General features: G+C 40.3%; 2 protein-coding genes across 5 annotated transcripts in view; one reads left to right on the top strand and one right to left on the bottom strand.

Annotated features, from left to right (window-relative positions):
* Nucleotides 1–7,803, bottom strand: part of LOC108438592 (golgin subfamily A member 6-like protein 22) — a 181,767-nt gene extending 173,964 nt beyond the window's left edge. The window contains exons 1-3 of one of the 4 annotated variants that reach the window (XM_017716529.2): nt 7,162–7,803; nt 5,934–6,083; nt 789–884 (exon numbers count right to left, since the gene is read on the bottom strand). In XM_017716529.2, the coding sequence (XP_017572018.2) occupies nt 789–884; nt 5,934–6,083; nt 7,162–7,317 (402 nt within the window). In that variant the 5' untranslated portion in view covers nt 7,318–7,803. The remainder of the gene's footprint in view (nt 1–788; nt 885–5,933; nt 6,084–7,161) is intronic. The other 3 variants (XM_017716512.2, XM_017716503.2, XM_017716521.2) reach the window with 3 other exon arrangements.
* A 201-nt stretch (nt 7,804–8,004) lies between these two features.
* pex2 (peroxisomal biogenesis factor 2) lies at nt 8,005–18,233 on the top strand. The gene is made up of 2 exons (XM_017716551.2): nt 8,005–8,176; nt 15,565–18,233. Exons 1-2 carry the CDS (start codon nt 8,020–8,022, stop codon nt 16,503–16,505), a joined length of 1,098 nt encoding a protein of 365 aa, XP_017572040.1. The 5' UTR covers nt 8,005–8,019; the 3' UTR covers nt 16,506–18,233.
* The last annotated feature ends 3,004 nt before the right edge of the window (nt 18,234–21,237 follow it).

The following is a 21,237-nucleotide window of genomic DNA, read 5'->3' as shown; positions in this document are numbered from 1 at the left end:
TGCAACCTGAGGGTTCTCCTAGCTGACGTGGAGGAAAGGAGGCACTGTGCACTGGGCTTGCCCAACACAGAGGCGCAGCCAAAGAATAATGCCGAACACCTCATGCTGCACGGCTGCTTATCAGGATAGCTCAGAGCCTGGAGTAATCACTTGTTCTGCAGCATGAAAGAGCTTATGCTAACATGCTAACACATTCCATCTATGTCCAACGTTGATTGCAGGGAGGAGGAGCGCTATAGAGATCAAAGGAACAAGCACTGATTGGAAAGAGGTTCTGGAGGTGTTCAGCGGTGGGGTTCACTAAGGAGTTTTTTTTGGGGGGGGGTCTCTTCAGCTGGGGCTGGAGGGCCCCTCGGAAGCAGGGAGGTCAAGTGGAGCCCACTGAGTCGCATCAGTGTGGCAAGGCTGGAAATGAGCCCCACGCTGGCTCACTGGATCAAAGCCTAGCACGGCTGATCCCTCATGCCCAAAGGCCACCAGTCAAGGTGAACCTGGAATTAAAAATCTTGAGCTCAAGGGTGGAAAATGAGTTTTGAAAAATGAATGAGGGGCTGTCCCATGACTTTGGAGAAGGGGGGATGTGTGTGTGTGTGGAGGGGTTAGAGAGAGAGAGAGAGAGAGAGACAGAGTGAGAGAGAGAGAGAGAGGGAGAGAGAGAGAGAGAGAGAGACAGAGTGAGAGAGAGAGAGAGGGAGAGAGAGAGAGAGAGAGAGAGAGAGAGAGAGAGAGAGAGAGAGAGAGAGAGAGAGAGAGAGAGAGAGAAGGAAAAACATAAACATATGGATCACCTGCGCGAGAGTGAAAGTGTCAGCCTTCAGCGCTTGGAGCTCAGCTCTCAGATGCCTGTTGTCCTCCTCAAGGCACCTCCTCTCATGGTTCAAATCCTGAAATGAAATAAATAAATAAATCGCACTGCAACACTTCATCCCTTCCTCACCACTGTAAATCCAATCTGGGCAACCAGGCAGGTCAGCCTGAGCTTTTGATGCTGGTGTCCACCACTTCCAAGCTAGAACCAGGAGCACTCTGCAGCCACAAGCCAATCTCTATAGCTGCTGTGGATGATTACATCGAAACTGATGTCTGACTTTACATGTAATTTCAAGTTTCATATGATTAAAAGCCAAATCTAAACTCAATCACTTGCTTTTTAAATTACTGCCACTTTGAATAAGTACCTTTTAAGTGTAAAAATGATTGCAGTAACTGCTATATTACTGAAAAGCCCACTTCTTTAAAACAATTATAACCCCAGAAAATGGATTAATAAATCTGAGATGTACTGCAGCCATTCAATCGGTGCATTTTGCTCCTCATATTACTAAGTCTGATGCATTCTTTACATTTTGAGAGGCATATAAGTGGCATTTAATGCTCTGAATCTATTCAACTTCCCATTATATACATTACAACAATGGTTAATGCAGTCATGGGACAACAGCATAATATGCTTTTGGGACAACAGAGAACCGGTCCTTCCTTCAATCTAATTCAACTGATTACAGAAACCATAGAAGAATATGAACAAAGATCACAGTGCATGCTCTAATACTGGGTGATGTGGGTAATGCACTTCTGTGTAAACAAAACACAGTGATCTTCTTCTATGAAAAAGTCTGCACTTTACCCCCACTGCCCTTAATATTACAGTAATTATTAGTACATGCAATGCAATCTGACACTTATGACATAAATACAGTAAAACTGCGAAGTGCAAATCCAACCCTGTCCGAATGGAAAGTGACTTTGAACTAGGTTAAGTACAACAGCATCAATAACCACACACAGATGAATAATTTATGAAATGCGTCAATAAATTATTAAAATATCTATCAGCAAAGTACACGCTAAAAAGCACATATAGTATATATCCCGAAAGAAGAAAATGTGTGAGGAATTTTATAGAACATGTTGCCTAATACATTCTCAACCATTAGACAATTTCAAATGGGTTGATTTGATCTGGTTGGAGGCTCTAGGCAAGCATCCTACATATGAAATATGCCATGATAGACATTTTGTCTGTTTCAGGTAAGACTGAAGGTCCCCTTTATTTCACTTAACAGCATGCTTTCACATTTAAGCACTGGAGGGAAAGGAAAGCAGAGCATTTTGGGGTTAAGTGCTTTGCTCAAACACACAACAGAGTGCTGAGAGGGCAGGGACCCAAACCACATGGGAGCAAACCCTCGGTCTTCCAGCTGATGGTCAGCAGCACTAATAGTTGAGCCACCTACAACGAAAGGCTGGATGATGTATTGAATATATAGTTGTATGCAAAAGTTTGAGCATGCTGGTCAAATTACATGTTTTTGTTGCTTTGGTTTTTTTTTTTTTCCTTTTTTCCAAGTGAAAATACGTTGTGCACGCTCTACAGAGAACTCACTTCTGCACATTTAATTCACTTACAATTACTACTATTTGCTGTATTTAACATATCTGGGGGAAGTAGTCAAAACGTGGCCTGTGCAAAAGTTATAGCACATTTTGTACTTTGTTTTATTTTTTTTGCAAATTATTAAAAATTACGCACAAAAATTTGCAGAAAAATTCTATATTTAAGTGTTCCCTGTAGATGATGTGTTTTCACTTGGAAAACCAACAAGCTGCATACTGAACAGGGGTATTTAGACTTTTGCACAAGACTATAGGATGCATTCAGGAAGAGGGAAAAGTCCCTAAGCCCAGGTACAAAAAGATCTGTGTTTTAATTGTAGAATATTTTAAAAAGTACTTATGGAACTACTGGGAATCATATCCAACACATATTTTTAAAGTTTTGTATTTTGTACATATACATAAATTTTATGATGTGTGTATGATGGACTAAAAGAAATGACCCAAGGTGAAAAGTCTGTTTCCCTTGACTTACATTAAAAGTTTTTTTTTCCTTCTCCTGTAAAGTTACCATTTTGGAGATATGAGGTTTTGTTCCAACAACAGTGATATATACACTCACCAGCCACTTTATTAGGTACTGTTCAATGGCTTGTTAACACAAATAGCTAATCAGCCAATCACATGGCCGCAACTCAATGCATTCAGGCATGTAGAGGTGGTCAAGACAACTTGCTGAAGTGCAGACTGAGCATCAGAACGGGGAAGAAAGGGGATTTAAGTGACTTTGAACGTGGCGTGGTTGTTGGTGCCAGACGGGCTGGTCTGAGTATTTCAGAAACTGCTGATCTACTGGGATTTTCACACACAACCGTCTCCAGGGTTTACAGAGAACGGTCAGAAAAAGAGAAAATATCCAGTGAGCGGTCAGTTGTGTGGACGAAAATGCCTTGTTGATGTGAGAGGTCAGAGGAGAATGGGCAGACTGGTTCCAGATGATAGAAAGGCAACAGGAACTCAAATAACCAACCAAAATCTCTGAGGAACGTTTCCAACACCTTGTTGAAAGTATGCCACAAGAATTAAAGCAGTTCTGAAGGCAAAGGTGGGTCCAACCTTTTACTAGCAAATACCTAATAAAGTGGCCGGTGAGTGTATATCACTCACACACACACACACACACACACACACACACACACACACACACACACATCCAGCCAATTCCAATGAAGTTGGGACGTTGTGTAAAACATAAATAAAAACAGAATACAATGATTTGCAAATCCTTTTCAACCTATATTCAATTGCATACAGTACAAAGACAAGGTATTTAATTTTCCAACAGATAAACTTTATTGTCTTTTGCAAATATTCACTTATTTTGAATTTGATGCCTGCAACACATTCCAAAGAAGTTGGGACAGGGGCAAAAACAGACTGGGAAAGTTGAGGAATGCTCAAAAAACACCTGTTTGGAACATTCAAACCTGTTTCCAGGTTAACTGGAAACAGGTGTCATGATTGGGTATAAAGGGAGCATCCCTGAAAGGCTCAGTCATTCACAAACAAGGATGGGGCGAGGTTCACCACTTTGTGAACAACTGCGTGAGCAAATAGTCCAACAGTTTAAGAACAACGTTTCTCAACGTGCAATTGGAAGGAATTTAGGGATTTCATCATCTACAGTCCATAATATCATCAAAAGATTTAGAGAATCTGGAGAAATCTCTGCAAGCAAGGTAGAAAACCAACATTGAATGCCGTGACCTTCGATCTCTCAGGCGGCACTGCATTAAAAACCGACATCATTCTGTAACGGATATTACCACATGGGCTCAGGAACACTTCAGAAAACCACTGTCAGTGAACACAGTTCGTCGCTCCATCTACAAGTGCAAGTTAAAATTCGGCCATGCAAAGCGAAAGCCAGATATCAACAACACCCAGAAACACCGCCGGCTTCTCTGGGCCTGAGCTCATCTGAGATGGACTGACGCAAAGTGGAAAAGTGTCCTGTGGTCTGACGAGTCCACATTTCAAATTGTTTTTGGAAATCATGGACGTCGTGTCCTCCAGGCCAAAGAGGAAAAGGACTGTCCGGATTGTTATCAGTGCAAAGTTCAAAAGCCAGCATCTCTGATGGTGTGGGGGTGTGTTAGTGCCCATGGCATGGGTAACTCACACATCTGTGAAGGCACAATTAATGCTGAAAGGTACATACAGGTTTTGGAGCAACATATGCTGCCATCCAAGCAACGTCTTTTTCAGGGACGTCCTGCTTATTTCAGCAAGACAATGCCAAGCCACATTCTGCACGTGTTACAACAGCGTGGCTTCATAGTAAAAGAGTGCGGGTACTAGACTGGCCTGCCTGCAGTCCAGACCTGTCTCCCATTGAAAATGTGTGGCGCATTATAAAGCGCAAAATACGACAACGGAGACGCCGGACTGTTGAGCAACTGAAGTTGTACATCAAGCAAGAATGGGAAAGAATTCCACCTACAAAGCTTCAACAATTAGTGTCCTCAGTTCCCAAATGCTTATTGAGTGTTGTTAAAAGGAAAGGTGATGTAACACAGTGGTAAACATGCCCCTGTCCCAACTTCTTTGGAACGTGTTGCAGGCATCAAATTCAAAAGGAGTGAATATTTGCGAAAAACAATAAAGTTTATCCGTTTGAACATGAAATATCTTGTCTTTGTAGTATATTAAATTGAATATAGGTTGAAAAGGATTTGCAAATCATCGTATTCTGTTTTTATTTATGTTGTACATGACGTCTCAACGTCATTGGAATTGGGGTTGTGTATACACACACACATAGATACACACACATACATACATATATATGTAAACTGTTTGAACAAAACCTTGTACCTAGATGTGTGTACACACACACACACTTTTTTTATGAGCTATTCATGTCAATGTAGAGACTATTCTTCTTTTATTAGAGGAAAAAGCACCCTTTTAAACGCTTACAGGTCAAATGCATACATATCAAGATTAAATTTTTCAGTCTTTTGATGCAAAAATTCTAATTAAAAAAAAAAATTGAAAAATTCACCAAACACTACTTAACAGGAAAATTCTTCAATCTTTGAGCGATCATTTTTCATTATATTCTGTCATAGTGAGTTTCTGTATTACGTTCAATTCAAGCATTTAGTTCCTAACCCACTTGAAGAGGTGAAAGTAAAAGAGTGAGGATGATTAATTTATTCAGCGCTAAACCACCAACCACAGGTTTTTACATCAACAGCCTTCTAAACTAAACAGAAAAAGGTCATGGAGAACACACATATTCAGCTAGAAACACAATGCGCACTAGTCTTGTGTAGAAACTGCTAAACACCTTTAGTAATCAGTTAGTGAAAGCCTTTAATATGCGATGGGTATTTTACTTGAAGTGTAACCAGAAGGTCGTTCACATAAGTTCCTTTATTTTACACACTGACTCTGCTTTGAATGGGCTAGTCACTTAACTCAGGGAATGTAATCTTTAGAGCTCTATAATGCACTGCCTTCCACTCTTGGACCTTATAGCCTCATACAAAACCATTGCTATAACAACATGCAATACACAAATTCCTCACATGAATGCTTTTATCCCCAGCTTGTAATTTCACTTCCAAGCTGGCGACCTTCTCACTTGCTTCCTTCTCAAGGTCCTCCACTGTCTGGACTAAGACTTGATTCTGGTCACTCAGGTCGTTCACATATGAGTGCAGGATACGGACCTTCATCTACAAAAAGAGAAAGTGATGTTCACTTGCTTCAGGTCTAGGAGTTTAGAGGTGTACAAAATAAAGGAAACACCACATTAGACAGTCAGAACCATGGGCCATTTTATCAGAAACACTGAAACACTGGCTGCAGCCTATCTGTTGCTGTTGTCAGCTCATCTCTACCTCGTCCATCAATGGAAATGAAATGGACCACCACAGGTCCACTACTGGCTATAGATCATTTGGGTGGAGGACCACTCGCAGCGCAGCCGGGTTTTTAAACACTGAACCTTGTAGGTGCGCAGATAAAGACTACAGCTCATCTTTTTCCTGTACAGTTTTACCAATTATCCCCCAGTCCTTCACCAGTGGTCAGGCTCACAGACCACTGCTGGCTGGATGTTTCATCAAGTAAAACGACACTGAGGTGTTTAAAAAGCCCTGGAACACCACTGCTTAACACCCAATATCAGACTGCTGTCGCTACTGTGCAGAGAATGGTCCACCATTCAAATAATACCTAATCAGTGGTCATATGGTGGTCTCCTTCCAGACATGGACACGGCTAATAAATTTAACAACAGATGCGTTACAGTCTATAACTGTAAATCTACAGTTTGCCTATGGTGCATCTATATGGTTGGTGAATCTGATATTACGAACAATAGGTGTTCTATGTGCTGTTTCTATTATTTTTTTACACTACCTGTATATACATACACATATTAAAGCATTATATAAACAATATATAGTACAGTGCAGAAATCAGAGACACTGCAATTGTCTAATTTCTAGACAATATAGCCAATAAGCAGAAGTCACATCACTGCTACATTTCAAACCCATTATGGTGATGTACAGAGGCAAAATGACACAAACTGCCACTGTCCAAACACTTACGGACCTGACTGCGAGTTCACCATTGAGGCTAGTTCATTCTTGTTAGGCTGAATGAATATTTGAGAAGAGTGCGTGGCACAATTTCCAAGCGCAGAACCTTTTAATGAGGAAACTGATGAAGCAATGGAGGTCACTGTATGCGTCATGTAACGCTAGAGAACGAACGGTCCGATTCTGACTCGTGTCGGTCACCTACCCGCAGACTCTCGGCTTGTGAGCCACATTTGATCTCACTCTCGAGACGCTGCAGCTTCTCCTCGTAGAGACTTTTGAATTCATCCAGCAAGCGTTTCACTGACTTCCCTACAGGAGCAGAGAGGCTGGTTTTCAGGTCGAAGTTATAAGTGTCCATTTTGAGCGTTCTGAGAGACTGTCTCAGTCGTATAACTCTACAAAAACTCTTATTTTACGAAAACCTCAAGCTGACATTATCATTATTTACTGGCCATTAACGACGCGACACTTCACAGACGAACTATCAGCTGAAAGTAACGCTAACCTAACTACCTAATAACGTAGCGTTTGGTATCTGTGCTAACTTTTATGTTTCAGGCAAGCGAAATGAAACATAAGTGGGGAAAAAAGGAAATATCTGCTTTAAAAAGTCAGCTCTTATAACCAGACTTGAGGGAGTTTGTTTGTATTTGTCGTGTTGCTGTGTTCGTTGGTCTTGTAAACGGCTTCTCCTGGAAGGCTTGCTGGCTGTTAAAGCCCGCCTCCGCTGCACGGCGATTGGCCGACGCTGCATTCCATCAAAAATTCCTGCTGCGGATTGGATGGCATGCGCTCGAGGGGCTGATTTGGGCTTTTGTAAACAGCATAACGCGTTACTGGAGACCTAATTTTATTTCACAGAATGGTAGCTAAGCAGATAACATAAGCCAAAAGTGAACACTTTTAGGACATGAGGTGAATTAAGGAACATTCATACTGCAGAGCCTTTCCTTTTCGCTTTACTCAGACAACGCGTACATGTGAACGGCCCGTTTCGTGTTTGCCTCGCTGGATCAGATGCTTACCTATGCGGAACGCGATTGGATGAACGTCAACAATCATGAGGACCGGGAACACTTCTCGATTGTACCGCTTGCTGAAAGGCGTGGCTTCTCTGCTCACACATTGGTGCGTTTGCAGGAAGGCGTGGCTTGTGGCCGTGCAACCCGGAAAAAGAAGGGCCGTGCATGTTGCCGTGTGCCGCAGTCTTAAAATGGGTAAATATGATTCCGTTATTTGATGTCATTATACAGCAATAACGCAGATCTAGCATATCAGATCTTTCGAAAATCATACATTATCGCGTCTGGCTATGCAGGGCAAATGTCGTGTCTTGTCTGTCAGGCGAGAGGTCTGATATAGGTATAGTAAGGAGGTAACGCGTGCGCCGTGCTTCAACTCTAATCGCCTTGGCGGAGATCAGACACGACTGGTGTCCCGATTACACCTGGTATAAACGAAGAAGGTCGTTATTAGACGCGTATGACGTTTTCCAGACGTAAACGCGTGTGTAGCTATTGTTAAAGTAGTGTCTTAAAGGGCAGCGCCACCCTTTTTTCAAGTTTTCTGAAGAGCTCCGTCCTTGAGATGTAAACACAGTCATTCAGAGTGGTTTGATGTGAAGTGGTTCAATGTAGAGGAACTTAATGAATCAGTTTTCTTTATAATGGTGATGTCTGCGGTACAAATATACCCAGAACGACTATTGAGTCTGTGAGTTGAAGTTAATGATGCTAGTGATATATTTATACATTTAAAAAAACTTTTCTTTGGGGTCTACTTTGTCTTACCACGCCCTGCATGTATCCCTCCACCATAAATTGATAATGCATTTAAAGCCAACACTTTATCACAAAACTATCATAAAACAAACTGTCAGACATCAGACAGCATATATGAAAGCTTTTCATATAATATCTTACTGTAAGGGAGCTTTTACAGGCATTAAGCTCTTTATACGTCTGGTTCCTGTTTCCATCACTGTGAACAGTTCTAACTGTGGAAAGTTTCTCTAGAACAGAGCATTTTACCCTAAACCTCTCGGGAACGACTTAGTTTACATCTCAGCCATTTCATTGTGCAGGATTCTTGAAATATCGGAGGAGTTTCCCTTTCACCCAGTTTAAAAATTTGTAGTGTGGTTGATTGAATTGATTCTCTGCTCTTGCGGCCTGTTCTCGATCTTTCTTTACCCCCCTTTTCATCCTGCAAGCAACTTGTTTCGCCCATGCTTAATCCTCTCTCTGATTATCACTTAATGCTCCTGCTCCATTATAAAATTGGGGGGAGATTTGTCCGATGTATGGACTTTCAGAATGAAAGAAGCAGGACTGTTATCGGGTGAAATTAGAATAGCTGAACGCTTTGGGCTTGATTGAGCTCTAAGTGGTGCATAAGTGGGCCACGGCACACTCAAAATAATGAGAGGATTTAGAAGAATATGTGAAGTCAGAGGGGAGTATGATCTCTCTCCAGGTCAGAAGGTTCTGTGCAGGTTTCTCTTGGAAAGCAGAGCAGCTACAGATCAGCTGAGGGCTGTGCGATATAAAATTCATTATCATGATATTTTACAAATGTATCGGATGATATTTAGGTTAGTAAAGTTCATTTTGAAATGCTCTTTCAAATGGCACTTGACCATGAGGTTGGATATATTTGGACCATGTGGTTGAGTAAAATGCAGAAAATAGTCAAAAAGCTAAAAATAAACTGCTTGGCAACTTGGTAGGCATTATGTCTTGGACATAATGCTCATTATTAGGGATGCACCATTATGGGAATTGTAGGAAGATGTCTATATCCAATATTTTTAATGTAAATATAATATGTAAGCATGTATTAAATGTATAAATACTTTATATAAATATAATTTAGATTTTTTTAGCATAGTAACCCATCGCCCAAATAAATCTGTTATCAAATATTGTTTTGATACATCATATCTAAACATCTGTGAAATGCCAACAGTGCAGGTTATTTTTAGTTTTAAAAACAACCAAATATATCGTTAAAACTATAAATCACACATAAATGTATTCAGGTACGATCTTAAAAGTAAAGATATCAGAAAAGCTTCCTTGTGTGATGCCATATGAGACAATAGTTCAGGCATAGTTCTTCAGAGAGCCGTGTTTGTAATGAAGATGTTTGAAGAACTTCACACAGTATAAAGGTTCTAGGGAGAACTTGAGGCGAAAATCCACAATCTTTCAAAATACCCATGTAATTAAATCTCTGAGATGCAAAAAGTTGTTCAGAGTGTTCTGATCTGAGATGGTTTAGTGTAAGAGAAATTTAACCAACTCTAATTTCTTTACAGTGGTGGTGATAGGAGCCAGGGGTCGCCATGACTGCAACACTAATATATCCAAAACAACCAGCGAACCTACCCGCATCTTCTGAGTTAATGTTAATAATGGAAAAATAGCGGTGAATAGTGGGGATTATTTTTCCTCACAACACCCTGCATTTACCTCTACACCATGAATTTAAAAATGCATTTTAGACCTAAACTATCATAACACAGTGCATCAGGCATCAGGCAGCATCTTTATAACCCTTATGTGTCCTAGCTTTCTACGAGGCAGGGAACTTTTCAGACGTCTAGGTCGTATCACCACCACTATAAAGACATCTCACTCATTAAGTTTCTCCAGAGCAGAGCATTTCACACCAAACCAGTCGGAATGCATTTTCTTTACATCTTAGCCATTTCAATCAGGCAGAAATCTTACAAGTCTAATGCATTTTGGAACGTTTATGTTATGTGAAGGTTCTCAAAACCTTTAAATCTTCATACTCATCTTTAGTGGTTCCTCTACATCTTATTTTTAAGAGTAAACATTTCCAGTGGTTCAGGAAATAAGCCCTTGTAGCCCTTTTGCTTCAAATGTCTCTGTCCATGTTGCTCTGTGCATTCAAAATAACTTATTTTTCTTACATTATGTGATTCAGATAAGCCATCGTAAGTAGTGAATTAGACCCATTCAACCTTATAAAACTCAGATTCACATCCAGAGCGAGCACACTTTACACCATAAAACGCCGCCTCACAGTTTTCTCATTTATTAACTGTTCTTTCCAGTCATTCTTGCTGCCTCAGCCTTTAAATGTTTCATGAGTTTTTAAGTTGTTTTCCTGCGAACTTCTGTACTTATTACTTATACAGGCTTTGCATCTTCCACCTTTATACTCACGAAATCAATTAATTCTTTTAAATAATTTATGCTGTGCGCAAACTAGATTAAGCAAAGCCCATATCTTTGTGTCAGACTTACTCTAAAAGCTGTTTCTCCGACGTTAACTTTGCTCGAGCTCTGGCTCTTACAATTCTTTAGTGATTAGGGAAATAGGGCCGCCTTGATAAAGCATTAAGCTAAAGTGCGACAGCCTGGGCTCGGACCCCCCGATACATTTGCAGACATTCATATTTTATGATACGGTCTTATCACAATTAGTGTGGTCGCATGGCGAGTAATTTTAGCAGCCTTTTAATCCCCTTTTAATTTTAGAATGACATCACCTCAAAAGTTTCAAACGGACCTCATCGGTTAATTATGAAATTGATATTTTAATGAGGAAGTTCATGTTTAACACAGAAAAAGAGGGCTTTTTAATCATGAAGCTGCACTGACTAAGAGAGATTAGATATGCTTCATTCAAATATGGACATCATTGCCACATGAATAGAAATGTTACATTAAACACAGTTACTCGCAAAAGTAGGTAAACTAAAAGACAAACGTGTTAATGTATTCTGTTCATGTGAAAATGACGTGACCCTCTTGGTGACTGTAATATAGAACCATTTGGAAGCATGTAGACAACTCACAGCGAAAGCTAGCCAGGTTAAAGTTCAGCCTCAGCATGCTGGAGTTTTAACCTTTTAAAATCCTTGAGACCACCGGAGGGTCCAAAATGCACTTTGTCATATTCTTCATACCTTATCATATTTCAAAAGTTGGGCATCGTATGAGGCTGTAACTGTCTTCTTTCCAGTCAAATAGCTGGTGATGTAATTTTAAAACCTTATAATAAAAGAAGCTGAACTTTTTTGTTGTCTACTGAAAGTCGACCCATTTTTCCCCAAATCTGGGCTATAAACTATAAACAGATGGCGTCTCTTCAGTGATCTGCTCTGTAAAAATGACTTTTATAAAATAATACAAAGAGCGTCAAAGATTTTTGGCTTTCAGCAGTAAATTGTAAGCATAGAGCGATATGTGTGATCATAAAACACATGTTCTGTTCATTTGAGGGGACCTTTTACAAAAAATAAATAATATTTATTTCATGCAGTTACTGAATCATTTGCCTGATGATTTGGACAAACCAAAATATACATGGGAGAATAAAAGGTTAACAAAGTGTAACTGAGTGTTCCAAGGACAAAACCATATTACAGATGTCATATAAATACAATATTCTTAAATTAATTTCATCATTCTGGTTTAACATTTCACACAGTCTCTTTTTACAAATCATTTATTGTGACCCATGTATTTTTAAAATATATTTAGGTTGGAAAGCTTTTCTGGTTCAGACAACATAGAATTATATAGAATTAACTGTGTTTGCGTTGATTTAGTGACTGATGAGCTAGACTCTCGGTCTGTTACAATTAACCCCAACTAAAAATGATCAATTCTAAATCCAAATACCTAGAAAAAAATATTTAGCAAAGAACAAAATGTGTGGTTGTGCCTTCATCTCCCTACACATGTAGAAATAATAATAACTTTATATTGCACCATTCATACATAAGAATGTAATATTATATATATATATATATATATATATATATATATATATATATATATATATATACATACACACACACACACGTCTATGCACATAGTCATATGCAAAAGTTTGAAGAGATTTTTCAAGTAAAATAAGTAAGTGTCTTCAACAAAGAACACACTTAAATATGACATTTTGCTGCAAATTTAAGTGCACAATTTCCATTTATTTGTTGTGTTTGACACATGGGAAAAAACGACAAAGTATGTGCCTTAACTTTTAACTTACAGGCCACATTTTATTATTTTCCTTTGTTGTTATGTTGATAAATTCTGTGAATAAACAGGACTTGTGCATTAAAATGTGCCGAAGCGTATTCCCTGTGGAGGAGGTTGTAACTTATTTTCACTTAGAACATGTGATTTGACCAACATTGGACACTTTTGCATAGAAGAATATTTCAGAAACAGCATACAATTAAATATACATGTTTTTAAAGAGAAGAATAAAAGTGGGATGCACATTAAAATAAAAAGAAACTCAATCGTGAATTAAGAATGTTGCTTTTTTTCACTGCAAAACCCTAAACAGAGAATTAAACTAGCATCGCAGGTTTAAATTCTTTTACTGATTGGCAGTACATCCTCAACTTGAAACGCAAAGTGACACGCAGCCGCTCATATTTCATGTCACGCTATGCAAATTCCAGTAATATCACTCACACTGACAACATGCGCTGTAGTTGTGTGAAAGTATTTGAATACATTTTCTTCTCGACCTTAGAAAAAGGCAAATGCGAGTTGTCGCAAACAGCCAGCTGGAGTAGACAGCTTTTCAGATAACCAGGCTACATTCTCAGCTAAGGTCCTCTCACCTACCCCAGAGGTGCAAAGGCCGGCGGTGCGGTTAAAGCCAAGGTCGAGGAAACATAGGCTCCCTAAACTCCGCAGATTCCAAACAGTCCTCTAGCTGCAGGAATTCTGCCGTCACATTGTAGTGCTGAGGCCCAAGGTCACACTGTTACCCGCCTTATCAGTATCAGAATTGCAGGCCTTAGCCTGCAGTCGGCTGCCTGGGGAGGAGATGCTTTATGGGCTGTGCTGGTGTCAGTCATTTGTCATTTAATACCAGTTGTCAGGGCCTTGACTCGGCTAGTATAACCTAATATATGTGTTCCTCGTACGTTTTGTTGCCTGGAGATGGGCTCCATTTGCTCAAAATTCAGCATTTTTGTAGGCAATTTATTTGTCATGGCGGAGTTGATTCTGCATCATAAATGCTAAAGCGTCTGTACTCCATTCAAATATACAATAAATATGCCGTATGAAAAATAGCTTATAAACAGCTTTACAATTTATCTGTCAGAAAAGTGCAGCTTTGCAAATGTGTCTAAAAATAAGGCTGATTGTGGTTTTGGGGAATTATTTTCAACTAGCTTATGTCCTCTCCGTCTATATTTAAGCTGTCAGGCAGTGCTTCACGAGGGCCATTTTTCTTTTTCTTTTCTATTTTTTTTTTCTCTCGTGTTGATCCATGAGAGCACAGCAGAGTCAAAATCTAATGGTCAATGATTGTGTATGAATCACGGCTCTGTATGTAGGGCAGGTCCGCTGATTACAATAGAGGTAAACACATCCATCGATTACAAATTTTGACGATTACATAAGAACACATGGATTTTCAGCTCTCCAGTTAAAGCCCTGTAAATTCACGTGCTTAATTTTTATAGGCAGCAGACATTGACAAAAGTGTCTAGTTGTTATATATTTGGCAACTACTTTGAGTCTGAGGGAACATGTCAATAGTAATCCTGGTATTGATAGCAGGCCTGTAGGAGATGTTACTTGCCCCAGCTAACATCTATGTGATCCTCTAAATCATAATTACATTAATATTGACAGGCCCTTGACAATAGTCACATTACTATTGATAGGTTGCTGTCAATAATATGTTCTCAAATATAACATATTCATTCATAACTTGTAAACTGCTCGATAAAAGCCTTTGAAAAGAATATGGAGACGGCGGATCCCCAGAGTACACTGCTGCTGCTACAGTTTACCTCGTGTGGCTGAGCGGCGCTGTACCACTGAGAAGCTCCTGAAATGTATAAAACATACCAGCTGCTTATGCCGTGCATTGAGGTTGAGTGTCGGCTGCTTTAAGAAAATCTAAGCCACTGCAGTGCTTAAGCTTGGACTGTTGGCACGACTGTTCACCTATTCACCTGCCTTATTGATATGCTGTCCCTTTTTTTTTTTTTTTATATATATATAAAACCTTTTCACTTTCACACTCTCCTTCATCTGCTCTGCCTGGCCGTCATGAATACATTGCAGACGCATGAATGTATTAGCACCAAATGAACTTGAGTGATTCAAATTTCACCCCCCTTTTTCCCCCCAAGATTTCAAGGCCTTTCCAAGATTTTTCATAAGCCAGTTTATTTCTGAGATTGCCCAAATCCTGTCCACCTGCACACAAAAGGGCTAAGAGGTGGCTACCGCTGGCGATGGCCCTCATTTTTTAACCATTGCATTTAAAGAGATAAGCTCGGGCCGATACAAACGCGTTTCCGTGAAAAATTACCAAACGTAACAGTTCTTAGATCCCATATAAAAAGCCGTCAAAGTAAAGTAGTTCCACATGGCGGATGTTTACCGCCTCGCCAAGCCTGTGCTGTCGGGATAATCTCCTGTGATGTGATTTGTCCTCAGCCTGAATCTCCAGAGGGGACAGTATAAGACCTCCTGTGCCTGTGCCCTGCGCAGCTAAAAGGGAATTTAGGATGGGTTTTACATGTGAAAAGTGATTTCGAGTGAAATGCAAAAACGCATAACCGTTTGCCTTCTTCTGATTATAGCTGGAGCTGGAGGTGACAAGCCCCTCGCCGAGGCCGGCCCGAGCCCTTTATCTCGCGTGCTGAGAATCAGTCAGCTGGACGCTTTTGAACTGGATGGCGCTCTGGAACATCTCATTTGGTCACAGTTCGCCCGGTGTTTCCAGCATTTTAAGCCGGGCCTCTTGACCCCTGCGGAGCCGGAGCTCAAAGCCCTCCTCCAGCTCCTCCTGTGGAGGTTCACGGTCTGCTCCAACAGCGCCACCGTGGGACAGGCTCTGCTAAACATCCGCTACCGGAACGCACTGATCCCTGGCCAGAGGTACAGGCCCATGAGCCGGCAGCAGAAGCTGTGGTTTGCCTTGCTGACAGTGGGTGGGAAGTGGCTTAGGGAGCGCTCCCACATCTTATTACTCCTGGGCCGGCCTGCTGACTCCGGCGTCCGGAAAGCTCGCGGGACTTTGGCCTTGATCGGCGGCCTGGCCAAAGCAGCCAGCTTGTTCAACTTCTTGCTGTTCCTCCAGAGTGGCACATTCCCCACCCTGACAGAGAGGCTGCTGGGTGTGCAGCCCGTCTTCAGCCGACCCCAGGGACCCAGGGATATCAACTTCCAGTATATGAACCGCGAGCTTCTCTGGCACGGCTTTGCAGAGTTCCTGATCTTCTTGCTGCCGCTGGTCAACACGTGGAAGCTGAAGGCTAACGTTTCTGCACTCTTCTCCCTTTCGGCTAACACAAAAGGTGGCACAGCCACAGAAATGTCCGGCCAAATGGAGTGTGCTGTTTGCGGAGAATGGCCCACCATGCCCCATTCCATTGGCTGCAGCCACGTCTTCTGCTACTACTGCATCAAAAGCCACACCATGGCCGACATCTTCTTCACATGTCCCAAATGCAGCGCAGAACTGGTGACTGTACAGCCAGTCAAACTCCAGATAGAACTGACTGAAATGCATCCGAGCTGACTTCCATAACATGCTCATGCTACAAACAGACCTGATTGATTGGGCTTTTTTGGAGCCTGTCAGCAGTACAAATGCGAATTTCTGTTTGAACACTGGGGTTTATCACAGAGATTGGCTGATGAAAGAATGTGGCTTGTGCCTTTGCTGAAATGAGAGTATTTGTTGCCATGAAATATGCAAGATTTTGTACAAAGACCGACTAGAGACAAACTTAATGATGTTTAAATCTAAATCAACATTATTCGTGTCGCTAATTAATTCCTCCTCATGAAAGTTTGATGGAGAGCAGGGTATCGGATGTTCACTTCTTTGCATTCTTGGATACAGCGCAGTGCAATGAATAAACATCAAAACAACCCACTGCTCAAACTGCCTGCACGTTCCAATTCCCCCCATCCCTTATGAAGTGCGAAATTTGCACAAGATCAAGGAGAGGCCATGATAGCAATGGTGGGGCGGTGGAGGCAAGTGAGTGGGTGCAGATTGACAGACATCCTATCCTAATCTCCTTGGCCCTTCTTAAGACGGCAGTAAACTGTAACAAACCCTAGTAGGACCGTGCAAGTTTTAGGCATATTATGCACTAATCCTAATAATAAACGCAAAGATGGTTATTTATTCTGGCGTTAACCTTCTCCAATGAGCAAAGCCTCAGGCAAAATGCACCCAAGTGGGCTCAGGCCTTCTGGAAAGTCCCACCTTTTTTTGATCGCATGGCCTTAATTGCTGATTGTGGAGGCAATCAATCACGACTCCAGGCTGTGATGGGCCCCTTGGTTTGCTTGGGTGTTTTTCTGCATCTTTGTAATCGCTTTGCTGAAGTTTTTTGACAAAGAATGTGCAGCTGGGAATATGCAGGCCTGAGCTGTCCTCATATGGCTTTAGCTCATGTTTTTCAGTGGCCAAATAGAACAGTGCTTTCTGTGTAATTTTGATGTTCGCAAAAATTATAATTTATCAAAATACACAGAGATGGTAAACTTGTGCACTGGTGAAAATTTAGCAATTTATGGAGTTGTACATTTAAAAACATGCCTTATTATTCAAAAATGGGCAACAGAATTCAGCATCAAGGTAGCACTGAAAACAAAAATCTTGTTTTTGTTTGTTTGAAGGTAGCAAACCAACTTTTCCTTGCTTTTTTACAATACGAGAGTTTCATATAGTGTGTAAGCACTGTTTCAAAATATAAATATTCACTTCTTAGTCCGTATACTAAGCTAACCTGCAATAACAGCCCATTTTTATTTCATTGATTTTGTGAGGTCATGAACACTGGCATATTTACATATCCACCTATTCAGCCTACAGCAGTTAAGCAGCGTCCCTTTACACTTAAGTTATGAGGAGTGTTTCAGCCCAGACAGCTTTCTAAACAAGGCACAATGCAAGGCAGTCAATTAGAACAGAGACTATTTACATATGAGCCTTAAAGGCACAGTAACAGAAACAGTCTGTTTAATTCTGTGAAGTAATGAAGACATGCTGGAAGTGGTCATGTGAAAATGACTTATGGCTGTTGCTTCATATAACCACACAAATGTTATAAGCAGTGGAAAATATAAATGTTGGATATGGGGCCTTTAAATGTTTTTGGTTCTAGCTAATGTTAGCTAGAGTAGTTAGCCTGGTTACATCTGCACCGTTTCTACCATTTGAAACATGTCCTTAACAATGCTCATGGTTACTTTTCATTGCAGCAAAATATAACATACCCAGTCCACTGGATTTTTGGCTTATAATTTCTGCTTTATTTTCTGTGATAAAACAATGAATACCTGAATAGAGCGGCACCTGAAATGGTTAACAGATTTAACATCCCTAGGCAGAACATTCTAGTACACCTAGCAATGTAGTCACACTGTAGGATCCCTAACAATATAATCAGACTGTATGACACCTTGCAAAATAATTACAGTGTAGGACAACTATCAATAATCGTAATGTAGGATGTCTAGCAGTGTAGTCACAGTGTAGGACAACTAACAATATAGTCCTAGTGTAGGACATCTCACAATAAAGACAAAATATAAGATACCAAGTGAGGTAGTCACACTGCAGGACACCTAGTTAACTGGTCACACTGCAGGACAACTAGCAATATTTTTGCAGTGCAGGACACCTAGTAATATAGTCACAATGCAGAACATCTCGCAATAAAGACAAAATGTAGGAGACCCAGTGATGTAGTCATGCTGTAGGACTCCTAGCAAAATGATCACACTGTAGGACATCTAGCAAAAAAAGACAAAAATGTAGGGTACCTAATGATGTAGTCACACTGTTGGACATCTGGCAAGAAAGTCACACAACAGGACACCCAGTAAAATGGTCACACAGTAGGACAAGTAGCAATAAAGTCATAATGTAGGATACCTTGCAATGTAGTCACACTGTAGGACGTCTATAGAAATGGTCACACTGTAGGACACCTAGCAATGTAGACACAGTGTACGGTACTGAGCAATACAGATAGAGTAGGACACCTAACAATGTAACCACACTGTTAAACATCTAGTGGTATAGTCACGCTACAGGACACGTAGCAATATAGTAACAGTGAAGACTACTGTATATGTGCTCTGGCAATAGCAAGCTCTGATGGCTCAAGATGATGATCATTCTTTGGAATTAAGACATCCACTACTCTGAGAATATATTCCAATAATATTTACATATGCAGCATGTACCAAATGCTTTTTGCTTTTTCTCCAATATCTGTTCTTGTAGGAGGTTTATCGTAGTAATGAACATTGCCTTTAGGATGCTCTTTTAATGCATACAAAGATTAGGCTGTAATGCTACACACATTACTTTAATGTGCATTTATGTAGCCGCAACGTGAACGGATTACTGTAATTCAGTGCTCATAAGATGAATCGCAAATATCTTTGACATTTCATTTTCTTTTCGGTGGAGGATGTACACAGGCAGGTTAACTTTCATTTTCTATTATATACTTATATAATGCCTGATTACGCAATGCTAGATCTTTTAAGTTAGGTAAGTGAGTAAGTGTGTGTGTGTGTGTGTGTGTTTGTGTGTGTGTGTGTGTGTGGGCTGCTGAGAATACTGCAGATGACTGTAGAAAAAGTGAGCTAAGAAGAGGCCTTTTTTATGCTACCACAAGTAAGTTCATCATTCTGTACTTTATCTCATTTTTGATCCGCTTTGCTCTGCTTCCTCTTTTGCCTCTAGAATTTGTAAACTCTGACACCATTTATTGTGTAAATTGCCTCCATGCTTGTACATGCAGGCGCAGAGAGAATAGTATTAAAGCATACATTCCCTTGACAAGATTTCCACTTTGATGAACAATTCTGCTCATTACAGCCTACATGCCTGATCCTTTGATGTCGGGCATTGATTTTTCTTATTAATGAGGCTAAAAGTAAAGCGCTCTATTTTAGTCCCCTTAATGCTGCCACTTAGCTTTTGTAGCCATTCATGCTTTAATTGAATTGTGTCTTTTAGCGAACTTGAAAAGGACTCGTTCTGAACATCTCTGAAACTCGAAGGTCTTGCTTATTTCTGCAGTTCTTCTCAAGTGCATCAACACAAGCCTTATATTTTCTACACTTTACCCAAAGCACTGCAGTGTCTTTTTAAGATCATACACTTTCTGTTTACGAAATAGCAAAAAAATAGCACAAAAGAAAGCCGTAAACAGTAAAGTAGAGAGAAACAATCGCTGTAAATCTGCATTTTTGCCATATAGTAGACAAAAAGGCTTCGGAGTTTCTCTTTTTCCAAGAAAGAAGTTCAAAATCTTTGAAGGCGGTGCATGATTTCTAATTGTCCACTTAAAGGCGAATGCAGTTCCATCAAAGTTTCTGCATCTCTAATTCATTAAGATGGAAATAGTCATTCAGAATGGGTTCGAAAGTAGAAACTTACCAAGTTAGATTTGTTCAAAGTGCTGATGATGGGAACCAGACATCTAAAGCCTTTAATCCCTCTAACAGTGGGGAACTGAGGGCTGGAGTCCAGCAGAATTGGGTGTTGTCCTTGCTTTGACACTCCAACCAAACCTGGCAATTAACTGATGAGTCAAGTCAGGTGTGTTTGAGCAGAGTTCTCCACCCCTGCTCTAAAAGCTATATAGAACATTATTAAAGGAAATGGTTCAAAACTCATGGCCTGAGATCGTGTTTAATGACTGTGTTAAGATATGATTCTCACTTTAAATCACTTTCTTTACATCTCAACAACTGAACTATGATGACATTTTCAGGTGCATTTTTATTTTATTGTTTGGCTTTTTTAAAACTCTCTTCAGTTGCTCAATCATCAAAACAATTGGTAAATTACTTGATTACTAATTACTAATGTTCTAATATAGGCTGTAAAAATGCAGACTTACTTTGCTCTGCTTTAAGCTTTAACTCAGCTATGGCTGCTTTTCTCACATCTCTGGCAGGACACTTTTCCAAAAGTTGAATAGTTTCCTGTAAAATATATCTCAATGTTCGATTCTTTACGAGGCCGAAGTCAATTCTCATTCACCAGCTTCTTGTCAGTATTTTCCCGTTCCCTCTAAATGGAGCCTGAGGCACCAGAATGTAACTGCTGCACCATTTAAGGTGGAACAGGGAAATTTAAATGAGAATCTGACTTCAGCTTCACTACTTTTTATTGTTTGATCAGTTTCTCAATGCAGATTAAATGCATCAGGAAACCAGCTGAGTGCTTAGAAATGCAAAGAAGTCAATTCTATCAATGTTCGTCTCAA

The sequence above is a fragment of the Pygocentrus nattereri genome, chromosome 24 (genome assembly GCF_015220715.1).
Source record: "Pygocentrus nattereri isolate fPygNat1 chromosome 24, fPygNat1.pri, whole genome shotgun sequence".
Taxonomy (NCBI): domain Eukaryota; kingdom Metazoa; phylum Chordata; class Actinopteri; order Characiformes; family Serrasalmidae; genus Pygocentrus; species Pygocentrus nattereri.
This window is presented reverse-complemented; position numbering and strand designations above follow the sequence as displayed.

Bases quoted from the DNA above. Each gene is read 5' to 3' on its own strand.
- pex2 (XM_017716551.2), top strand. From the start codon at position 8,020: ATGAGGACCGGGAACACTTCTCGATTGTACCGCTTGCTGAAAGGCGTG. The intron at 8,177-15,564 runs GTAAATATGATT...TTCTGATTATAG, and splicing joins GTGCCGCAGTCTTAAAATGG to CTGGAGCTGGAGGTGACAAG.